Here is a 22830-nt window from a genome sequence, read left to right as displayed (position 1 = left end):
TCTGAATTTTTCTGGTGTGTAAGCTCAGCTGAACCTTAGGCAAAATGCTTGTTGACCTGGGGGCACTCTGCTATCTCAGCTCCTGGTTGATCAGAGGAGGTGTAAAATCCTTCCTGGTCAGAGACATTTGGCAATCATACTCCAGAAATACATAGTGCTGGTTTTCTCAAGTTATAATTTCATGACAAAGTTTTGCCAAAGCTTTTCCTAGTGCCTTTACCAAAACACATTAGTGAAGAAAAGCAATCAACCAGCCTATTCCCAAATATATTAGTGATGGTCTTCCACATGCAGCAGTCTTCAAAGTTTTTTTTTCATTTTTTTTATTTATTTTGTGAATTAGAAATTTTGCTACACAACTTTTCACTAGGTCTGCATGTTTTTTTTTGCCACCTTTCTTCCCTTGCTACATGTTCTTTGTTGCCAAACTGGATTCTCACAAGGTGGTATTCATTCTTCTCACCCCCAGGGCTATATTGGGTGAGTTTGGGCCCCTGCCAGCATTGGAGATAGCTGGGTTAGTCCCAAGCAATCCATTACAATTTGCATACTGATGAAGGTGGGGCACTGTCTCTCATTTAATGTTGTGAAGTGAAATAATTATTTTCCAACCCAGTGACCTGACATGGCTTTATAATTAATTTTTGTAATTGGTGGAACACATACTTTCTAATGATACCAGCCAGTTGTCTGCCAGGACACTGATGTATTTACTGCCAGATTGCTGCTTTTGACTAAAATCAACAGTTCTACTCTTTGAGCACTGGATGTTCCATGTCTCTGTCAGAGTAGTATTTAATTGACTTACAAGGTTTACCCAGAAGTGGTTGGCTAGCCTTGTAAACACCACTTCTGTGGAAATATATTTGCAGTAGCTGGCAAGCTTGGTATAAATTTTGTGTGAAATGTTGTTTTTAGTATTTGCAGGTGTTTCTTTGCCTCTCTCCCAGGGGAAATGTTCTTGTAGTGTTTGTGAAGCAGGGTTGTTTCTGCTGGGGGGCGCTGTTGATGGAGTAAAGTGTGTGTATGTATATATTTGTGTTTTCCATCTCTGCCAAGAGCTGCTGAGGGGTCACCAGTAGCTCCTCAGGGCAATATTTAGCTCAGCTCTGGACATAAAATAACCTAGTAGAGTGTGTTCATCCTTGAGATGGGCATGAGAAATTAGCAGTGATTTGTTGGATGAAGATTGCTTATCCAATAGTTCAAATCTGATAGGGGTGAATAGTTGGTTTCCTCAGGTGATTTCCAGGTTTTCTGCTTTGTTGGGAGCTTCTGTTCAAAACTGTTCTTATTTCTAGCATTCATTATCTTTCCCAACAGGGAAACCACTTTGTGTTTAGTAAAAGGGTGAGGCAGAATCACCTTTGATGAAAATGTTGGTTCAAAGCCATTTCATTACAAACCAGTGCAAGTTCCAGCAGCACTTTGGCATTTTGCTTGCAAATGTCAGCAGCCAGCCTGAGAGATGTGCACAAACCACTGCAATCAAGCTGCAAAAGTGCTTGAATAAGAAAATATTACCTTGTAGGTGATTATGTGGTGGGAAATAACTCTAGATGATAAAGCTGGAGGGTCTCCTGGCACAGATGGTATTTTAATTTGTGAAAAAAAAACCATATTTTGGGGACTGGGCTCACATGTACTGAGCCACAGGTCTGTGGTGGCCAGAGATGTCCCTTTCCAGGTCCATGGGAAGATGATGGCAATTTGTCCACATCCATGGGTCAGTGGGGTGGGGATTGGTGCAGGTTGAGTTTAGGGGATGTTCTTACTGTTGTCCCATTCAGCTGATGGGTTTATATCATCTTGAAGCCTGTGGGAAGCTGTGTGTGTCTGGTTTTTTGCCCAACCAACCCTGTATAAATTCTAATATGCATTCTGCAGAATTTCTGGTGGAAATGTATAGGAATTTCTGGTGGAAATTCTAATAGGCATTCTGCACAGACAGCAAGAGATGGTTTCTGGCCTAGGCTGTGGTGGAGGGAGGTTTGAGTCAGAGGGGTTATTTTGTGTTTTAGCATTTCCCAGCTGATGTGGCTGAAAACACCTTCCTGCTCTGTCCCTCGTGGATGTGGCTGAGGGATGCTTTGAGAAAAGCCCATGCAGATGTGACTGTGAGAGCTGTAATTAATGAATCCTGGGTTATTTCCTGCTCCAAGCAGGGAAGGGGACAGGAACTGAGAGGGCATTGCCCCCAGGCAGTGAGTTTGGGGCTTGTGAAGGGGGTGAGAAAAGGGTTCAGGTGCTTCCCTTCGGGTGTGATCCTCTCACATGTGTCCCTTGTGTTCTCCCAGCATCACTTTGCTGCCCTGCTGTTGCTGAGCTGCTTTTCCTGCCTGCTCTGCACCTTGATTTTGTGTGTGGCTGCACAGAATTTGACACATCAGCAGCAGGAATGGGTCAGGCAGACCAGGATTGCTGCTTCCACCCTCCAGTGATGATTTTGGTTTCAGTGCACATCAAACTGCCACCAAGGGGAACAGAGCTGAGAGCTTAAATATTGGCCAAAAATATACTGTCATATGAGGAAATGTACTGACTGATGGAGCTGACTGTGGGAAAAATAGCAGCTATTTCAGATTTCAAGGTGTGAGGAAATTCTTACTTTACCTAGTGCTAATTTGTAAATTGTAACCACATGAGTGTGGCTGTTGCAATTCAGGAATGGCATATACAACCCTCTTGATGGATGCTGTGCATTTCATGTCAACCACATAACCTGCCTTGGGCTGGTTTTTAAAATATCCCTTTTGAGCTGAAATTTTTTCTGGACCTCTCTTTAATTTTGGGTGGCCAGTGTGGATTGTAGCAACCCAGCACAGCAGGGATGAGTAATAGGAGAGACAGTGTTATTTCTGAATTTCCCTGTCTTTGAACACTGAGGTTAGATACTTTGTTCTTTTGGCTGAAGTGGAAGCCTATGGTTTTATTCTTCTTGAATATGTGCATGTGTTTCAAGTCTGTGCTTTCCCATAAGTGGTTTGCTGTCCTTTTGGGAGGGAAAAAAAAAATAAAAGGGAGTTGGAAGCATCTTTTAGATTCCAGTTGCTTTTGAAATCTCACTGGGAGGAATGGGTTGAAGAAGAGCTGTGGTGCTACATAACATGGGAACCTCATCTCAGTTGTGTGTTCAGGGTAGATTTTGCTGCAGCCAAGTGCTCTGTTCCAGTGGTCTGGCAGGAACTCAACAATACTGGGTATTTTACTGTCAAGTAAATGTAAAACACAAACAGTGTTTGTGCAAGGGTGGCCTGTAATGTCAGTCACTCCAAACCTTGCTTTTGTTTTTTTTTTTTTTTTTGGAAATGCTTGGCTTGGGCAAGAAGAGTTTACCAAATAGGTTGATCCCATCTTCTGTTGAGACAGGGCTCTGCTGTGGGTGCTTTGGGAGCAAAAATCAGAGCAGTTTTCCTATAGACTAATGCAAAAATGTGAAAAATGGACATGTGAGGTGTCTGCAGCAAGAGGGGATGAGATGTGTCTGGGTGGAAATGCTGGGAGGTGAGTCCTGTTCTCACCTTTTTATGAGATGCTTCAATTCTCTTCCACGTTCACTGCCCTTTACCCATCCCTCTCCTAAAAAGACACAGAAATGCAAGACCATCACACCAGCATCTGCTTGATTATTGCCTGGGCATCTGTGTCACGCTTGAAAAATCTTATTCTGGGCTGGACATGTTTGTATAAACTCACAGCTTTGCCCAGCTGTCTGCTCCTGCCAGACAATCTCAGCCATTCTGCATCTGTCCTTGCCTTGTGTCAGGAGAGCTCCTTCTGAATTAAATTAAATTGAAGGGAGTTGTTTTCATTTTGTGTGACAGCTCTTAAATGGGAAATTTCCTTTTCTCCTTCACTTTTTTAGCACTGCATAGTTATGGTCCTGCTCATCTGGCAACTTCAGCTGAAGCTGCCCAGAACTTTGCTGCATCTCGGAGTGGGGAAGGTGAATTTTTTGTGAGTCAGTTTTGGGAGAGATGAACCTGTTGGTTTGCAGTCCCCAACCCCTTGGAAATGTCTTAATTGCCAAGATTTAAGGAAAGATCTGTGGGAAGAAGCTTCTTACAGAAAGAAGCTTGCTGCAGTTACATGGCCTTTGATTTTTATTTTTTTTCATTAAGGAATGAAACTGAATAAAATTTAGTTATATTTCCTTGGCATTTCCTCTGCAACAGTTCATTTATTATGTATAAACAGTGTTTTGTATTCCAGGTAATTTATATAATTACTGTGCCATTAAGTGTGTCTAGTTAGAATCAACAAAATTAGAAATTTGAGTGTCTGCAGTAGTGGTTGCCTGGCTATGTTATATCCTGGATGGGATTCCCATGTGAGATCCTTCCTTTCTCTTTTTTTTTTTTTTGTGTGTGTGAACCTTTAACACCAGCATGAGTTGCATTAACACTAAATGATTAAACAGGGAAAATATTTCATTGGAATGACATATATGTAAAACATGAATTCTTTAGTGATGTTATTAGAATATTTAATGTTTTCATTTCCTGGCCTCTGGGAATTTAGCTATGCAGCTTTAACATTGCACTCCAAAGGAAACAGGGAATGGTTTCCCCCTTGTTAATTCACAGAGCTGCTTGCCACAGGGTTTTACTGAGGGCCAAAATTCAATGTCTGAGACGATGCCAGTAATTAAATATACATGAACTGTTGGAGCAACTGAGATTAAGGCAAAAATCCACCCAAAACAAAACCCAGCCCTCTGAAAGCAAGAATATTGGATGGGATATGTCTTCATGCTTCAGGATATAAATCAATTTTAAGTTTGGATTTGGGGAGTGGGTTCTTCTGAAGCACATCAGGAGGAATTGCTATCCCTGCTCCACCCTTGTTCTGTGCCTCCTCTGCTCTCCCTGCCAGCAGAGATGTTTACCATGAAATATCAGAGCATCAAAGGTTTGTGAAAGAGAAGGGATTTATAAAAAAAAGGGATTTATCCTTTGTTTCCCCACTGTTTGTGGGGCTGTTTGCAGCTCCATCCTGGGTGCTGCTATAACACCAAGACCTGTTTGGTCAATTGGAACCAAATAATCTTTCAGGTCTGTTCCAGCCCAGGCCTTTCTGTGATTCTGTAGTTATTATCCATCTGTGTTCACTTGTCCCAGGCCATGATTTCCTCCTGGCCAAAAATGCATAATTAGGGACTGCAGGAGTGCTGGGGGATATCTGTGCCTGGGTGGGAAACTCTGCTGAACTGTTTAAAAAAATAATAATCTGAAATATTTCAAGTGTCTTTGTCTTTATGGGTTTTATGGGCCATCAGTCATCATACTGCTGTGCTTCCTCATGAAATCACTGCTCTGGGAATATTTCTGTGTTTTCAGCCAAGGACTCTCAGGCAGCCCATGGATGTCCTGAATTCTCCCACACTTCCCTATCAGCAGTTGTCCAAGATTTGATGGTTCTTCTTTCATTTATAAAGACTGGAAGCATTGTCAAGCCAGGCTTTCCTGAAATTTAAATATGCTTTTTGACTCTGTTTTCTTTGGAGTTTTTTGTTGCATTAGATTATAAAAACTTGGTGGATGAAAGTGAGTTGAGTTCCAGCTGGCACCAAAAAAAGAGGCAAAGCAAAGAACTGTGATTTCTTTTTCTTTCACCCAGGATCTTCCCCAGGTACTGTACTGTTCTTGGTTTTAGAAAACTGAATTTTCTGCAGGGGTTAGAGTTGGTTCATTCAGCTTTAGGCCTTTCTTTGCTCCATAGTGTTTTTTATAAGTTCCAGTCTGAGAGCACAATGCCCTTTTCCTTGTGAAAAAATGTGAAGCTGTAGAGGGAGGGGAAGGGAAAAAAAGAGCAGCAATGTTATTTCCTCCCTGAAGTCATCACCTACAGGGTTGGTACCAGTGGTATTCTAATAGATGAGGTGCTCTCCATCCAATATTGTGATAGAAATTCTTTGTGTGGGGGATCAGGGAAGTTGGGAAATAAAAACCACCAAAAAGAAACAAGAAAATACTGATTTGTGGTGGGAAGAAGGGGAAGGGCAAAATGTAATAAATGGGATAGTTAAATATTCAGTCCTGTCAACCTTGTGTAAGAACTCTTGGATCCTAATAAAATAATTCAGAATTCCTGGGTAAAAATCAGCTGTTCCTCATAAAGCTTTTGTCCAGCCAAATTGTAGTCAAGGGTTTTTTTTTTATGTTTTCTTGATTGTACATTCAAATCTTCTATTTGTTTTTAGAAAAGGGTTTGACTGATAAGGGATTGATTTTTAGGAAATTAGGGTGGCACATCAGTTTTGGGGCAATGACTTCCCTTTCTGTGTGGGTGCTTTGCTTCTGTGGAGAATAATAGATCAGGCTGCAACATCTGAGCAACTGCCTGAGTTTATTACTTAGCTGTGCTGCTTTCTGTGTGAAATCTCCATTTTCCCACAGATTCAGCTTGTGGAGGCAGCTTTGGGGGAAGAAATTACTTCAGAGCTTTGAAGAAACAAAAGTGCAACTTTAACAAATTTCATCTTGGCCAAAAGCATTTAATACCAAGAATATTGTAAATGCTTTCTGTTGGAATTAGTCCCCCTGGGCTGCTAATCTGGGAGCAATTCAGGCATTTGCTTCTGACCTTACCCCCTTCCTGGAGATCTGAGTGCTTTGCTCATGAGAGTGCAAGGCAAGGGAAGGAGGGGCTGGCAGAGCTGCTGTTTTCCAAAGGAAATGAAGTAATGTCACTTTTGGTTGGAATTACAGCCTCTGCAATGTCTTCAGAAAAGGTGACACTCCTCAGAAAGGAAAAGCAGCTGATGGGAGGTCCTTGAAGGTGCCTTCAATGTTTCTGTGCTTTTTTTTTTTTTTTTTCTCTGGCAGTGGTGCAGGCTGGTTGTATTTTTATGTGAGTTGGTAATTTTATCACTTTATCTGTTTGTGTTCTGATGGATGGCAAATACATCCCTTGGGATTAATTCACTTAATTACACTAGCAGGAGCAGGACACAGAGCTGTGAAATCCCCAGGGCAAGGTGGCCCTTGGTGCTCCTACAAACTGGTGTGTGATGTGGTCCCACTTTACCTTACCCTGTATAATCTGCATTTTCATATTGTTCTTTGGGAGGATGGTGGTGCTGGCAGAGAGGGACTCAGGCTGCACACCCAGGCACCTGCTGGATGGGTTTCCTGCCTGCTGTTTCTGCACTGTTTTAACTCATGAGATGCTTAGAATCCTTTCAGCCTCAGCAGTGATGTGCAGGCAGTGCTGAAGCCAAGGCTGGCCTCCTGCAAGTGGCAGCTTTGGGAGCTGTCAGAGGTTTTGGTATCTGCACCAGAGTGTTCCTTGGGACTGTTCTGGAGGCTGGGACTCACTGGGGAGAGCTTTTGTTGTTCTGAGATAACCATGCTGCTGTGCCCCCAGCCTCTTGAAGTGATCAGCTGCTTTTTGTTGTCATTACTGGCTCCTTTTTCTTCCCCCGTATGAAAAGTTTCAGTGCTAGTGGAGCAAGGCAGTTTTACATGCTTGTATTTTTTGGAACTAATAAAAACTTCCAGTACTGTTCTCCTGAGCAGCCAGGCAGCTCCTGGAAGGGGCTGAGTGTGTGATGGTGCATCTGGGATGTTGGAGTTTGGATCTGTTAGTTCTCAATTTGCTCCAGATCCACCAGGTGTCATTTGCATTTTCAATGAGCCCTTTTCCTTCTGATACAAACTTTGCACACTCTGTGACCTGTGCAGGGGGCACCTTCTTGCAAAGGCTCAGGAAAGGTTAACAGAGCTGTTTATCCATTTTTTCCTCAATTTTTTACTTCTTCCTGCCTTTCCTGTCCCTACCCAGCCACTCAGCCTATGGGGGAGAGAAAAGAAACACAACAGGTTTCCTTGCAATATTGGTTTGAATGTTCTGGAAAACAGGAATTGTGAGTCATTGGTCCTAAATTAACATTTGTGTGTGAGGCTGCAGTGACATGCAAGAGATGGGTCACCTCTGGAGACAGGAAGAGTGTGGTGGCATGCTCAGAGCTCCCAAGGCTGCAGTTCAGCTCTTCTCTTTATAAAACTCGTTGGGGAGGCTCACAAACACCTCTGTGTACATTACTCACTCCTGAATTGAGCATTTCAGCCTGGGAACAGGTTTTAAAAACAAACACCCTTCTCCTGTGGCTCTTCCACTTTAAAGTTTCTTTACATGTCCTTGGAGCAGAGATCAGCAGTTTCTGGAGGAATTTGTTCAGCCAGGTTTCTTTTGTGAAGTCTCAATGCAAAGCTGTGGGGTTGAGATGGATTTCTGCATTTTGACTCTTGAGGGTCTGGTTCTGAGCTAATTGCTGGAATTAGGAAAAATGGGTTTCTCTGCATTTCCTAGGAAAATTTTGTCAGTTGAAAGATACTAGGGTTTCTTTTTTTTTTTTTTTTTTTTTTTTTCCCCCTTCCTTCTTCCCCTTGCTGGGCTCTGCCTTCCTCAAAGCAAACAGGCTGCTGTGACTGGACCATCATCACCTCCATTCCAGTCCCCTGGGCTGGAGCACACCCAGGCTGAGTGCTCCTTTAATCCTCTGCTTGGCAAAACCATCTGTGTAAATGTGTAAAAAATCATCTGCACACACTGTGGAGCCAGAAGAGATTATTCCAGCCAGTCTTAATTGCCTCCCACGACGAGGTGGTCTGTGAGGGTCCACTACTGATTTCTGCCCAAATCAAGGGATATTTTGGCCAAGCAAGGTCTCTTTCACTAATTAAGTCCTGTCTTGATAGCTTTACTCAGGTACTGTGTACTGTTTTTATGCACTGCTGGCTTTGGCTTTCTTTTTTCTTTTTGACAGAACAAAAATAGAACAATATTTATGCACCATTTGGGTCCATCCTAAAGTTTTGGGATAGTGTTTGTTTGTTTTCATAGCACTTCATCTTTATCATTTTGGTAATCAGCATTAACCTGAAAGGTGTTGATTTTATCAAGCCTTGAAGTTCTAATTGGTTGATATGGTTTAAAAAGCCAAAAAAAAGCCCAGAACCTACCTAGGTTAAAAACAAATATCCTAAGTCAAGATAAAATTCCTCCTTCAGTGAAATGTGGTTTAGAAAAATATTTCACCACTGCAATTCCTTTCAAGAGCTTGACCTTGGATTGTTAATCTTTAAAATATGCAGTGCAGATGAGGTTTTTCTTTTCTAGAGAGGGAAGAAATGCCCTGTTTCTCAAAAGACCTCCCTGGAATTAAGAGAAACAAAACCAAAGCCTGGAGTGGATGATAAATGGAGTACAGGCTAATCTAGGAGTTACAAGAATTTCATGCCACCAGAATCTGCTTTATTTTGTTAATTTGCCTTTTTTCCCCCCCTTGCTGTCCCATTACTCTTGTTGCAATTTGCTATCTGTCAATGCACACATGCTAGTAAGTGCTTTAATTCTGTGTGAGCAGCTGCAGCCCTGGAAGTTGAAATACTCCATATTTAGCCTCTGCTCATGTGCCTGATGCCCAGATTCCATCCAGGCTACTGGGTTTGGGTGGGCTGAGACCCTCTGCAGGGATTTGGGACAATCCAGTTCCTGCTGTCACAGAAACTGAGGTGCCAGTTTCATATTTGCTGCCACACAGCCCTGTGGTTGGGCCAGGTTGGATCCTTTTGGACAAAAAGCTCAGCCCAGCCTCTGAGGAGCAGAGATGGTCACTTGCTCAGGCCAGTGAAGGGACAGGAAAATGCCAATTTTTGAGCTTTGAGGGTTCATCTGGATTAGAGCTGAAACTGCCTTGGCTGCTTTGAGCTGGTGGAAGGGCTGGGTGTGCCACGTGCAGGGAGAGCTCTGCATCCCAAATGCACTTTGTGGTGGGTGGTTTCAGCCATCCAAGGAAAACCAGACATCTCTTGGTCAGGCCAGGCTGCCCTCCCTGCCTTGACTTGGACACTCAACCATTGCTGCTGGCAGCACAAACCTGCTTTCATCTCTGCTGCTGTCCCTGCTTTGGCCATCTGCTCTTCCTAAATCCACTTTCTATAATTATATTTTGCTCTCCAGCTCTATGGATGAATAAGAGAGGGGCTGCCTGTCCCCCTGGGCACAGGGGTGTGGTGAACAGGAGGTGTGGGATACCTGTGTGTGAAACACCTGTGTGCTTAAACACAGGGGATGGTGGAAAAATGGAGCTGACACCAGCCAGGGACAGACTGGCCAGGGGGAGGGTGATGAGTAGAAAAAACAAAAGTTTTGAAGACAGGGCATGAAATGGAGGGGAGCTGGCTGCCATGGCTTGGCTGAGCTTTGGGGAGGTGGAAGATGCTGAGTTCCTGCTCACCTTGGGCAGGGTCTGAGCAGTGTGAGTGGGGTCTGCAATCCCCAAAGACCTGCCAGCCACTGGGGCTTTGAAATGCTCTTCTTAGGGCTGACAAGGAGACAGCTTTGAGCAATGTTGTTCTGGTTTTTAATTAAAAAGATCTATGTTTCTGTAAATGCTTTTTTTTTTTTTTTTTTTCCGGGGGGGTCAGTATTTGTTAAGGTGCTTGCTGATAGTGGAAATTGGAGGTGACTAATTTTTAAAGCATTTAGTCTTCTACTGGCCAGGGCTAAGGCAGGAAGCAGAGCCTGTCACAGCATTTGCCACTGGCAATTCCCAGATTTTGCCTTGTTAAACTGCACATCATTTCCTGTTCCATTTTACAAAAGGATGAGGAAATTTCTCTGATCAAGGACTTTTCTTCTCCAGTTTTTCTTTCTCAGTTTTGAGAACTGTTTTGCAGGACTGAGTTTCTGTGGAAAGATGTGCTGGGTTTTTAGTAGCTTAAAAAGCACAAACAGTGTGACACCAGAATTGTGTGTGGGACACCAGGGGTGGCTTGATGCTCTTTCCTTTGTGTAAGGAATACAGTACCTGATGCCAAGCACTTGGCTATGAGAAGGTGGATGTATATCAGGGAAGCTTTAATTTCTAATGAAGGGGGAAACCTTGAGAGAAAGGGAAGAGAATTCCTATAACAGAACAAGTGCTAAAATTTCAGCTCCTGCAGAAAATAGGCAGCCAGTAGAGAGTTAAAGAGGAGAGGTTAAAACATGGCAGCTGCAATTGGAAAAGATGAGTTTGCTGGGGAGTCTTAGGTTAGAAGATGCCTTAAAATAAAATAAAAAAACCCCCAAGAACAGAAACCTAAAAAATGTATTTTTCTTCCCATCTGTCTTATGCCAGATTTCAGTTTGATTTCTGTGTGCACCTGCAACCCAGTTCATGGTGAAAAGATCTGAGTAGGCAAAGGTCTGCTGGAATAGAAACATTAGGGAATTAGAATTTTTGTATTATACAGAATTATTTGGAAGATTAGCTTTAACTTTTTTAAATTGTGAAAATGCAGTTTTGAATATATGTGAGGTGTTGCAGATCTATATTAAGTGTTTCCACTATATTATTTCCTGTTGGTAATGCTCAAGGCCTTGTTAAAATGGGGTTTATTGCAATGCTTGTTCAGACCTTTATAGAAAAAGGGCTTGTGTATAATTGTCCATTTCAAAACAAAGCATCAAGTGGCAGTTTCACACTGGAGTATAACAGAATTCTATAGTTGAAGGCTTTTCTGGGGTTTATTTGGGTTTTTTCCCCTCTAATTAGAGCCCTGTGCATCCCTTGCCTTTATTCTCCTGGCTTGCTCATTCATTACTGTTTGCATCTCCAGGTTATAACAAAACAGTCAGATGCTGTGGTCATTCATCTCTGAAACCTTTAATGAGCTTATTAGGAAACAACTATAAATATGTATCTTGTACTTCTCTTGTACTGGGAAATGCTTCCTCAGGCCATGAATAATTAGGTTGGCCCACCTAAGCTCATTACAGACTGTCTCACTATTCAAAATACCCTCTGGCTAACATTGTAAGGACTCTTATGTGGCTTTGTGGCCTGAATATTACACTGGCTTTTACTACCTACCCTGATCAAAAATGTGCTCTATGGGACTTTTAGCCATGCTAAGCTGTGACTTGTTTTTTGCTAAAAATATAATTTTTCCTCCTCCTTGGGTGATGCTCTCAGAGGGACAGGGCTTAGCTTGCTCTGCTCAGGCTGGGTCCATCCATTGGCTCAGCACATGGCTGTGAATGATTCTGTGAGACTCTGCAGTGGCAAGGTGGGAGACAGCAAATCCTGAGTGTCCCTGGTAGATCTGATTGTTTGTGTTTCTGCCATGATTACCTTTCAAATCTGTTCAGTGTTGTCAGCAAACTTAACTCACCCGCTCATCTTCAGCAAAACAAATGTACCAGTTATTGCCTACTAGAAAGTGCGAGCTGAGCCCTGTGGTTTTTTTTTTTTTTTTCTTTTCAGTGGGCTTGCTGTGATTTTGTTTTGACAGATTGAGCTGTGTTTCACTTTGCTTTCATTTTTCACCCTGTCAGAAGAATTTTTAGTGCATTTTTTTTCTCCCTTTCCCCAGCCTCTTGCTGTCTGTATGGATCAGTGCACTGAAGCAGTGACTCCCTCTCCTCTGCACTGCTGGTTTGCAGCTTCTCGTGCCACAGAGGCCTGAGCTGAACCTTCCCCATGGGGAGCTCAGGTCAAACCTTGGCCATCTCAGTGGGCAGCATCTCCTGCCCTGGGCAGGATGTGCAGGAGGGGTGGTGGTGAGCCTCCAAGTGGGAATGTCTGAAAGTTTTCTTGATTTTTCACTTGACTTGTGTTCTTTTTGCCCCAAGGAGCTGTGCCTTGGGCTGGATCACGTCCTGTGTTTGGGGTCAGCTGTTCTCACTCCCTGTGTCTCAGTGTGGAGAGGATTTAGGGCAGTTGCTGCTCCCACCTGCACAGGGTGGTTTGCTGAAGTTGTTTGAAGGTTTTAGGGGTTCAGCTTCCACTGCTGCCCTCAGCTGAGTGACACCCCTTCAAGAGCCCCTTAGCAGTCACTGTATGAATCTTGGAAAGCTTCATGCTCATGTTCTGCAGTGTTGCTATGTTAGAAGAAAGCTGCTGTGCAATAACCAGAATAATTAGAAAGTGGGAGGGTTCACACCCAACTCACCTGCATGCTGCCATGCCTGAAGTGAGCTGGTGCTGAGAAGTTTAGTGGTGAGTGAGCAGCACTGATTGAAGCCAGGTTTAATTGTGCCATCCTCATACAGCAGTCTGAACAGCCTCTGCAGCAGAGCCCTGGACAGTGGACTGTGCTCAGTGCTGTAAATCTCTTGGTGATGCTGCAGTCCCTGCCCTGGGGACCTGTGCCCAGCACAGGACCATGAGCTGCTGCTGGCACAGAGGAGCCAGATCCCTCCTGCACTGGGGCAGCCTGGGTGCCATCACCACCTTAGGCACATCCTGGTTTGTTCTTTTTCTTAGCAAAGGCCCTGTGTTTGTGCAGGGCATGCACAGGGAGCTCTCCCTGCCCCACAGCAGCAGGCAGGGCTGGCTCCTGTGGGTCCCTGCAGGGACACACTGCCTGGGGATCTGCTCTCCAGGGACCACATACTGCTGCTCTGCCTGCAAGGAGCTGAAGTCGTGGTGATCATGTATCAAATTCTTAACTACTTTTTTCATTTTTCCTCTTCTGAGCTTGGGTTTCTTTTTTTGGCTGCAGTTTCCCTTGTTTTATGGGCTGTATGTGCCATTCCTGCCTGCTTAATACTTCATTTCTTGAGGAGTTCAGTCGCAATGCAGTGATCTGCAGGTCTGGCTTTACTGTGAACTCTTCCAAATTCTCTCAGTGTCTAGCAGTGTACTTAGGACAAGCAGAGATTTATTTGCATAACTGGTCAAACAGAGGTTAGTGTGAAATAAAATACATGCATGTGCTTCTCTGGGCCTCCCCCATGTGAGGTCAAGGCTGGATTATTTTTCCTGAGTCCTCCCATTGTCAGAACCTCTCAGGGATCTGGGCTCTGGTCCACTTGCTGTCAGTAGTAGTTTACTTTTCTTCTCAGTAAATTGTCCAAGTTTGCAGACCTCCCCCAAGGCTATTGTATGACAGCATGCCTCACGTGATGGGTCTGGTAGCAGGAAAAAAAAACAACCAAAAAAATCGACTTTTTTGTAGTCCAAACATATAGCCCATTCAATTATGTGTGAGTGGAGTGCTCAAAGGACGCAAAACCTTTGAAGCAGGCTCAGGTGTCTCTTCTGCCCCCATTCTCCACCCTCCCTGCTGCTTTATCACAGTGGTGGGGTGGATTTGCTGTTCACTGGATGAAACAGAGGGAGAGAATGATCAGGGCTGTACCACGATAACATTTCTGGCTGTGGTGGTTCTTGAGGCACAGCCTCTGCCAGGTGGAGTAATCTTTGGGGAAGTACTGCCATGCACTTGTCCTCTTCTGGGATTCTTCCTGAAGCAATTCCTGCTGCTGCTCCTTGAGACAGAACTGTGGAATGGGAGGACACGTGTTCTGACAACCTAAAGCCTTTCTTCATGAACAAAATGAAGCTTTTCAGCAAGGCAGCTCAGTGTCTGAGGGATACAGAGCTCCCTGAATGGGCCAGTTCAGGATTTGCCTTGAGTCCTGACCCTGAGGTGAGCCCAGGCAATTCCCCTCTCAGGTATCCCTAAAACTCAGGTCCCATGTGTTTGCTGCATCTGCTACATGAGATGCTTTGGGAGGGGCTGAGGACAGGCTGAAGGGAGCAACTCACCCCCTAGAAGGTCTCTGCCTCCAAAAGATGGATGGTTGTTGGAATGTGCTCTTGCTGCCCTTTCTGGTGCTCTCCTGCCTCCTTAAGAGTAACCAGAGCTGTCCTGGGGCAGTGGGGTGATGCTGCAGAAGGGGCTTGAGCCAACTGCCTGCAAGGGCCAGTGCTCACACCCTCTGCAATGTGTGCACTGCCTTCCAGACCCAAATCTCTGAGTCATTGTTTGAGAGATTTACTACTGGAATTCCCTTCCTTGACACTGGAGAGGGATAGAAGATGAAAGGAAGGTAGTGATAAGTGGAAAATAGCTTTTCCACTCCTTCCCTTTGAATGTAGAATGCTTCATTCTGCCTGGAGTTTAGCTACAGGTTACATTTAAAGTGTTTGTCGAAGCTGGAAGAGGTTAGACTGGTAGCTTAAAATAAATAAAGGGAGTGACTTGAGACAGTGGCAGCAGGATTGTAACTGACTTATTTATTGCAGCCTTGAGAGCAAGAAATATTACAGAGGACAAAATTCCTGTAATGTTTATATAAGGCTGTAAGAAATTGATTACAGCTCAGGTATGTTTTGTTGCATGCTGCTGGGGGGGATCATAAAAGTCATGCAACAAAGTTTTGAGCATGGTGTTATTGCTGCCCTGCTCAAAAGCCCCATTTGCACAGTGAAAACCTTTCATTTGTTCTTTTTGCTAATTCCAGCTGTGTTGGCTTCCAACTTCTGTGACTTGCTGCTTGCAGGATTCAGCTCTTTTAGGCTGCTGTCCTCTGGGGGTGAATTGTTTCTTCTATTCTCAGCCATTTAAAACAAACAAACAAAAAGCCCAGGATTTTGTGGAAGTGTTTCCCCACAGATGTGTTTTCTTTTAGTTATTACTTGTAATTTGTATTATTTGTTGTCTTCTGTCATACTAAGAGTTTTGGAAAGGCCTTTCTAGTGTTCTCCCAGTTTATCCCACCTAATCCCTTTCTGCCACTGAACCATGCAGGGCTTGATGCAGCAGCTCTGGGAGAGAGCAGCTTTCCTGCAGCCTCCTGCCCTGCTGGGACCAAGCCCTTCACTTGCACTGCTGTCCTGCAGGATGCTGGGGGTCCTCCGCAGTGGATTGAACCCCTGGCCACCCCTTCCTGCAGCTTCAGAGTGAGTATAAATAATGGATCTTGTGAAGACTCATTTGGGGTTTGGCATTTATGGTGCTTTACAGCCAGAAATTCATCTCTCCTCTCACTGTCCTTCCACTTGCCCAAGGCAGTGTGTAATAAATCTCAGTGTCTCTGAGCATCCATAACCCTCTGCTGGTAAATGAAGTTACTTTCACCTGTTTATGTTCTGATATTCTTTCAGGGAATGTGCATTAAATTGTTTTTCAGGTGGATCTCCTCTAAATAAATGGCATCTTGTGTCCCTTCAGGAGCTGCACGGAACAGTAGAATGAAAGCCATAAAAATAAAATACATGCATTGCTGGTGTCCAGCAAGACCCAAGACTAAAGCTGACAATAAAAGAGACCCAGGAGTTCTGTCTTGCTGCCTTGCAAGGTCTGTGGTCTCTGAGGCTGATGGAAGCTGTGGTACAGCAGGCTGGGTTGCTCATGGGGTGATTTGGGGCAGGAATTTCCTAGCAGTGCCCCTGGATTTGAGTTCACCCCTGAAACCACACTGCACACAGTGCTTTGCCTTTGTTTTTGTTGATAACTTGGAGCTGACTGTGGATGCTGGTTTGGCCTTTGCTTGGCTGAGGTTTGTGTGCAGAGCAGACAAGGTGGTTTGGGGTTATGATGCCCACCTGCTGTTTGGCAGTGCTGCTTGAGATCAGGGAGGGTGTGTGGGGGCTGAGAGTGCTGACAGACTGTTTCAGCACAGGTAAAACAGGTTAGATCCAAGCCTGTTAGTCAACAGCTGAGCCCATGTGTTGCTGCAGCTGTTCTTTGCACACCTCTGCCCATGTCCTCGTGTTACTTCAAGGAGAAAAGTCTGGTTATCTGGACACAGGATTGCTGAGCTGCACAAAAGCCACTCTAAAATTGTTAACCTGCTAATTTTAAGCCATTGCATTGCTCTGTCACTGGCATCAATGGAAGCAGCACTTGCCACTTATCTCCTGGCATATGCCCATGATTGAGCAGCAGAGAGGGATTTAGATTGTCATTTCTAGCTTCACTGATGATCTGACATTCTCTGAGCAATCATCCCACCAGATTGTAGAAGATGGCAGTACAAATCCCACTCAGTCTGTTTGAACCAAGAAGGAAAGTCAGTGGAAGCACATCTGAAATAGCTGCAACCACGAGGAGAGGATTAAATAATACAGCCCTCAGACAATGGGAGTCAGTTGTGTTTACTTTGACATTAAGAGAATGGGGCTGAATAAGAGTGTGTGTGGCATTGTTTTCAGCATGTCTGGCACTTTGAGGTGTAGCTTTGTGTGAAAATGAGGTGCAGTCTGCAGGTTGCAGAATCTTAAATATAAAATATACTTTATTTGAAACTTCTCAAACAGTAGAGGTGGTGCTTTTGGGAGGACTGATGTTCACAGATGATTGTCTATGAAGCTGGATTTAATTTATTTACTTGAAAAAGTGCCTTGACATTTTTTATTATTGTTCTTGCTGTTATTATTATTTTACTGTTAAGTGATGAGTATCTTTGGGCCTTCACAAAGTAGAGAGAACTGTAAGACATTCAGTACATCTGATACTTCCCATGTACAAGATCCAAGCATGGATTTGAGTGCCTGGCTTCTCTAGTAAGGATCTTGATTCGTGTAATATAAACTTAGAACAACAAAATTAGTTTCAGATGCTCACTTTTTTTTTTTTTTTTTTTTTTTTTGGGGTCCCTGTTGCAGTCCTAAGCCAAAGGATTTAATGTGGAATAGAGTTGAATTGCTTGTTTTATCTCCTGAAACAAATATGCCTTTGTTGCTCTTTTGGACTGATGTTTTCCTTAGCTTGCAGTTGTGGCTTAGCTATCCCCTTCCTTCCTTGATCTTTTTAATTTTTCTCACATCATGCATGGATCTTGAGTTTGCCCTTCTCCTGGCTGATGGAATTGTCTTTGCCATGCCATAGGAGCCTGCTGCCTAGGCAGAAGATACACTGATAAACTCTTTGCTTTTGTGTTAGGCTTGGTGTTTTGTTTTGATACAGTATGTATCATTTCCCATTTGAAACCGCTGTTATTGTATGCTTGGAAAAAACCCTCTTACTTGGCATTGGCAAAGGAAGCAGAGCTTAAAAAGAAAGAAAAAAAAAAAAACCCTACTTTAATTTAATAAGCAGCATTTCAGGGCTCCTTTTGTTACGTGCTGCCTTTTGAACTCTGTGGAGCAGCATGCAGATCTGATCCACAGCAGCGTCACTGCACAAGTAAACACTTTAAATGGGAGGAAGCACCTGCGCATCGCTATTGTCCCTCTTCTCCCATTAGCAGCAGTCTGGGGCTGACTCTGCTCCAGCCAAACCCTCCAGGCAGTGGCAGGCAGAGAGCAGAGCTGCCTGCCCTGGGCTGGAGCAGCTTTGGGGCCAGCTGGCCATGGAAGGGAGCGTGGGCACCCGCACACGGGTCGGGTACCAGGCGCTCTCCCAGCGCCCCGCCAGCGAGGGATGCAGGCAGCACAGCAGCCAGCAAGGTGAGTCTGGGCAGGGCATGCCCTGCTGGGGCTGTTCTGGGGCTGGGGGACCCCGAGAGCCACAGTGCTCTTGGCATAGTTAGTGCTCTGGAATTATCGCTGTCATCCCACTCGTTGGGTTTGTGTAACCGAGCGCTTGACTTGATCGCTTTCCTATGGAGTTTGTGTTTTTACACTGTTCCTTACTGAGCGACTGGAGAATTGTGTTATGGGCATAGGTACAACCTGTAGAAAGTTCACAAGGTTTAAATGTGAAAAGCTGGTCTGAATAGAGGAGCACTGAAGGCTAAAATCTCTTTAATTTGCCCAAGATGTGTTGGGAAGTGACTTAAGTCACCAAAAGTATCTGCAAACAGAGTGCTGGTATAAAGCTTCTTTTGAGCTAGGAAACATTAAAAAGTTGATTTGAAGCTAAGTTTGGGTAACTTTACCTTAGAAAATGCAAGGATGGGTCTTCTGTTTGTTTTGCTGTGTTCATGTTGTGGTCTGTGAGGAATAGTGGGGAAGCATAGAAATCACAGGATAAACTGTTTAGTGTGATATAGGAAATTTTTGAGTAGCATCACTTTGGGATTTTTATGCTTTCAGTCTCAATGAGACATTTTATGGTGGTGTAGTACTTGGGGAGCTGGAACTACATCTTGATTTATTGAGTGTTCATTTATGCAAGTTTGCGATGCCTTTGAGATGTTAGTAATTATTTTATTAATTTTTCTAACATTAGTTTTTATTTAGGAGAAACTGTCTTTGTGCCCTCTAGTGGAAAAACCATTTACTTGAAAGCTTCTAAATTGGGTGAAGTTTTTATACAGAAAGGTAGAATGTGTGAGAAAAGACAGAGGAGCAGAACAAGTCTGGAGGGATGAAGGGTCACAAGAGGTGGATGTGCTCTGTGCTTCCTCTGCTTCAGTCCTCTTTTGTCAAACAGGGAATATATTATCCAATATTCACATCAGCTGGACTTGGTGAAATTATTTTTGGGTACAATTATGAGGAAAATGTAGTTTCAGCAAGCTCTGAACACTGCTCAGTCATTAGTGATTGTCATTGATGTTCCCCAGGGGATGTGGTGGAGAGATAAGAGCAAAGCAAAACCCACTCTGGACCTTTAAAGGGAGGAGAAGGAAAGACACAGAAAATGAAAGATCAAGGAATATTACACTGGTTCTTCAAAAAAGTTCCTGGAAGCTTTTTTCACAGCAGAGAGCAGGATGGGATCCCCCCCCCAAAAAAAAGCTGACTTAAATAGGTGAATCTGTCCAACTAACTTCTCTCTTTAATGGGGTAACTCATTAATGTGTGAGAAGGGCTGGAGATGTGAGTGAGGCTTGGGAGCAGGATTTGGATCATCCTGTGAGCAGCATGGTTCCAGTGGTGAGGCACAGGGAAGGGGAGGGAGCAGGAGCTGGGTGATGGAGTGCTGCAGCCAGGGTGGTACTGGATGGTGGGGCCCAAACAAACTAGCACTGTCCTCAGGTTTGAGGAAAAGACTCCAATCTCTGAGTCATCCTTGCAGAAACTCTGTGAGTAAGGCAGGGCTGGCAATCCCTTCCTGCTGCACCAAGGGGAGCTGGGCAGTGCAGGGCAGGAGGGGAACAGGCATGGTTGCAAGTCTGGAGATGCAGAGGTGGAATGGGCATGGTTGCAAGTCTGGAGATGCAGCAAATGAGGCTGGAGAGGGAGTACTGAAGGAGCTGTATTTGGAAATATAAGCCTGAGTGCAGGCAGCACTATTCTGATGTGTAAAAGATTTCTGTAAAAAGGATGATCATTAACCTTTAGTTTCTACTGGAGAAAAATACCTTGATTTGCCTGAAAAAAAATATTCAAGGTGCAGACTGGGGAGGAGTGTCTCACTGGGAGGTAACAAAGCAAGAGTAAAAGAAATTGTGAATCTGCCTGAGTGGAGGATTTGCAGAGCATTGAAAGCAGTGCCTCTTGCTGATGGTGTGATTTCTCCCCCTCTGTTTCCTTCTGTCCATCCACCCACTACACAGGGTGTGTTTCACTGGTGAACCCTCCAAGCTGGACTTTTTATTTCTGTTGCTAGAGTTGGTTTAGGGGCCAGGGGTCAAAACCAGTAGCAGTGCAGTAGGCTATTGCATGCCTTTGGGATATAAATTCTGCTCTCAGGGCAGTCATGAAAACTTCAAGCAGGGATGTAGATCACAAGAAGCTGCTGCTGTCCCATTTATCTTCCCTCTGTTTCTTTCTGGAGCTGCTCACTTGGGATGCTATGGGAGCAACACGTGAATGTGATGGAGTCCCCACACCCCCCTCCCATCACTGCCATTCTCCCTTTCCTCATTCTGGACTGTCATTCTTGTTTATTTTGGTTGGAATTAGAATTGTAAAAGCTCTGGCAGTCTTGTTTATGTGTTGTGTTGTGAGTCAGTGTTTGTGTTTGCTGCTGTTTGTGTTGCTGATCCTCTCCCTGTCTCACACTTGCAGCCAGTTTCCCTCCCAGTATCCTGGAGCCTCTTCTATTCCAAGTCTACAATGCTCAGCACTCCTGTGAGTGCAGGAGAAAACAGTCTGTTAGGGAAGATCCAGGATTAGCCATTTTCCCCCTGATTTTTTTGCTTTTTTTTTCTGGCATTTTGTAAGTGTCCTTGTTCAAATCAAAAGATTCCTTGGAGATTTCTTCCCTGAGATCTCTGTGCTCAATTAGTTTCTTATCATGTTCCTACCAGGCAGTGAGATCAATACTGTATTTTCTGCCTTGCAGATTTCAGGAGGAGGGGGGAAATCATGTTTAAAAGACCTTTTCTGAAGTTATTGAGATGCTCATTTGCAATTCCATCACAGTGGAGGTGTTAATCCATTCACATGTCACTGGGGTGGAGACTTTGGCATCCTGCACAAATCATAAATTTGGACCAATGGGGGCTGATTGCAGCCTCTGAGAGGGGCTGTGGGTGCTCTGGTGGATGGAGGAGAGACTGTTCATGCCCTCATGGCCTTGGGTGATCCCTTGTGCTGCTTCTTCTTGCTCCTGGTAAAGTGCCATCATTGCTAGCCAAAAAAATCCTACAGCTCCATGCCTGTGAAATCTGAATGGTGATGGCTTGCAAGTCACTCTGTGGATTTATCAAGGAGAAACAGACAATTTCTGTGCCAGCTTAATGGAGCTGCAACTCAGAGAGCTCCATGTAGAAGAATTAAGGATGGCTCTCTCTCAGGTTGTTCAGAAGCTCAGCAAATGTTTGATTATGTATCTGCTGTAAAGTAGCTGCAAGCTTCCTTGCCTCAATTAGCAGCCTTGATAGAGAGCAGGCATGTTTTCAGGTAAAATAAATGTCCATTTTGACTCTTTAAGTGTTCTCAGGTGGCCCATGGAATGTAAATGTTTTACTCTATTTGTAATGCAAAACCTTTTAATTATCTCCAATTCATAAATCCCTAGTTTGGTACTTCACTGCTTGCAAGAAAATGCTCATCTTTTAGTGGGTAGTAATCAGTGTCAGAGGAAATGGGGAATAGATGGTGTGTTTTAAATGGTGTCAGTTCCAGCAATGGGAATGTATAATTTAAGTCACTTATATTTAATCATCCTTTAAACAGTGAATTCCAGCCTCTGCTGCTTGTCTCCCAGGGAGCTGACAGCTTTTTAATGCCACTGTGGCAATACTTGGAAGTTCCTTAAACTGCTCTAGGCTGTGATGTGGCTCTGTACCCTTTATTGCTGCGTCCATGGCTGGTTCTCCCAGCTCTGCTTCACCCCCTCCCAGCCCCAATTTTGGGACTCTCAACCGTTTTACCTTTTTGTGGAGCTGTAACATCTGTTGTAAGTACCACAGCAAATGTAACAGCTGCTGAGGGTGGGATTATGGATCTGGGGTCTGTGTATAACAGCTAAACATATTCTAGCAATTCAGCAGGTTGAAAAATAAAGCAGATCAAGCTGTGTTGGTCATGCTCTGGATCTGTGTGGTGGGGATGTTTCCTGATGGAGTGAAATTGTGTCTGGTTCAGCCTGGGTTCCAGTGCCATGGGGCAATGGGATGCAGCAGGTCCTGGTCCTCCTGGGGGACAGAGCAGAGCCCTCAGTGCTTGTGGGACCCCAAAGCTGTGACCATTGTGTGGGGCTGGGGACAGGCACACAGGACACTTGCTGCTCACTGCAATGAGTGTGCAGGACTTCAACCTGCACATGTGTGTGCATGTGTAAATGCATGTGCACATGTACAAGGAAGACTGCAGGCAGTTTTATAAAGCAGCTGAGGAGCCTTTTTTGGGATCATGTGGGGTTCTGGCCCCTGGCTGCAGAGGCTCCCTTGCCTCTACCCTCACAGGCAATCTGGCTGCAGATAAAATAATTTAATTCAGTTATTGCTCCCAGCAACTGGTTGAAGGCATTAATGGAGTGATTAAAAAAAATGCCTCTGTTCTGCTGGGGAGTGAGCCCACAGCAGGAGTTAGGAGCCAAGGGCCAGCAAGTTCAGAGTCAGTCACCTTTATTTGCCATTGCTTGTTGAGATGCCATTAGAGCTGGCTGACCATCATGGGCAATAGGTAGCTTTTGTTGTGCCTAGAGGCCAAGTGGTACAGTCTTAAATTAGAAGCTGCCACTTCTACTTAGAGCAAAACTTTGCTTTTCTCTGTAGGTATGAAAAGGGGAGCATTTCGTGCTCTGCAGAACACGCTGGGCTTGCAGA

At 44.3% G+C, this 22830-nt stretch overlaps 1 protein-coding gene across 22 annotated transcripts in view; it reads left to right on the top strand.

Moving 5' to 3' along the window:
* The window catches only part of MAGI1 (membrane associated guanylate kinase, WW and PDZ domain containing 1), a 321597-nt gene that overhangs the window by 26932 nt on the left and 271835 nt on the right, over positions 1–22830 (top strand). Inside the window, exon 1 of one of the 22 annotated variants that reach the window (XM_079317398.1) lies at positions 17915–18172. The exons of the other annotated variants lie outside the window; for them this stretch is intronic. Coding sequence (XP_079173524.1) covers positions 18076–18172 — 97 coding nt within the window. The 5' untranslated portion in view covers positions 17915–18075. Of the gene's footprint in view, positions 1–17914; positions 18173–22830 lie in introns of those variants that run through there. 22 annotated transcript variants of the gene reach the window in all.

The sequence above is a fragment of the Erithacus rubecula genome, assembly GCF_903797595.1.
Source record: "Erithacus rubecula genome assembly, chromosome: 13".
Taxonomy (NCBI): Eukaryota; Metazoa; Chordata; class Aves; order Passeriformes; family Muscicapidae; genus Erithacus; species Erithacus rubecula.
This window is presented reverse-complemented; position numbering and strand designations above follow the sequence as displayed.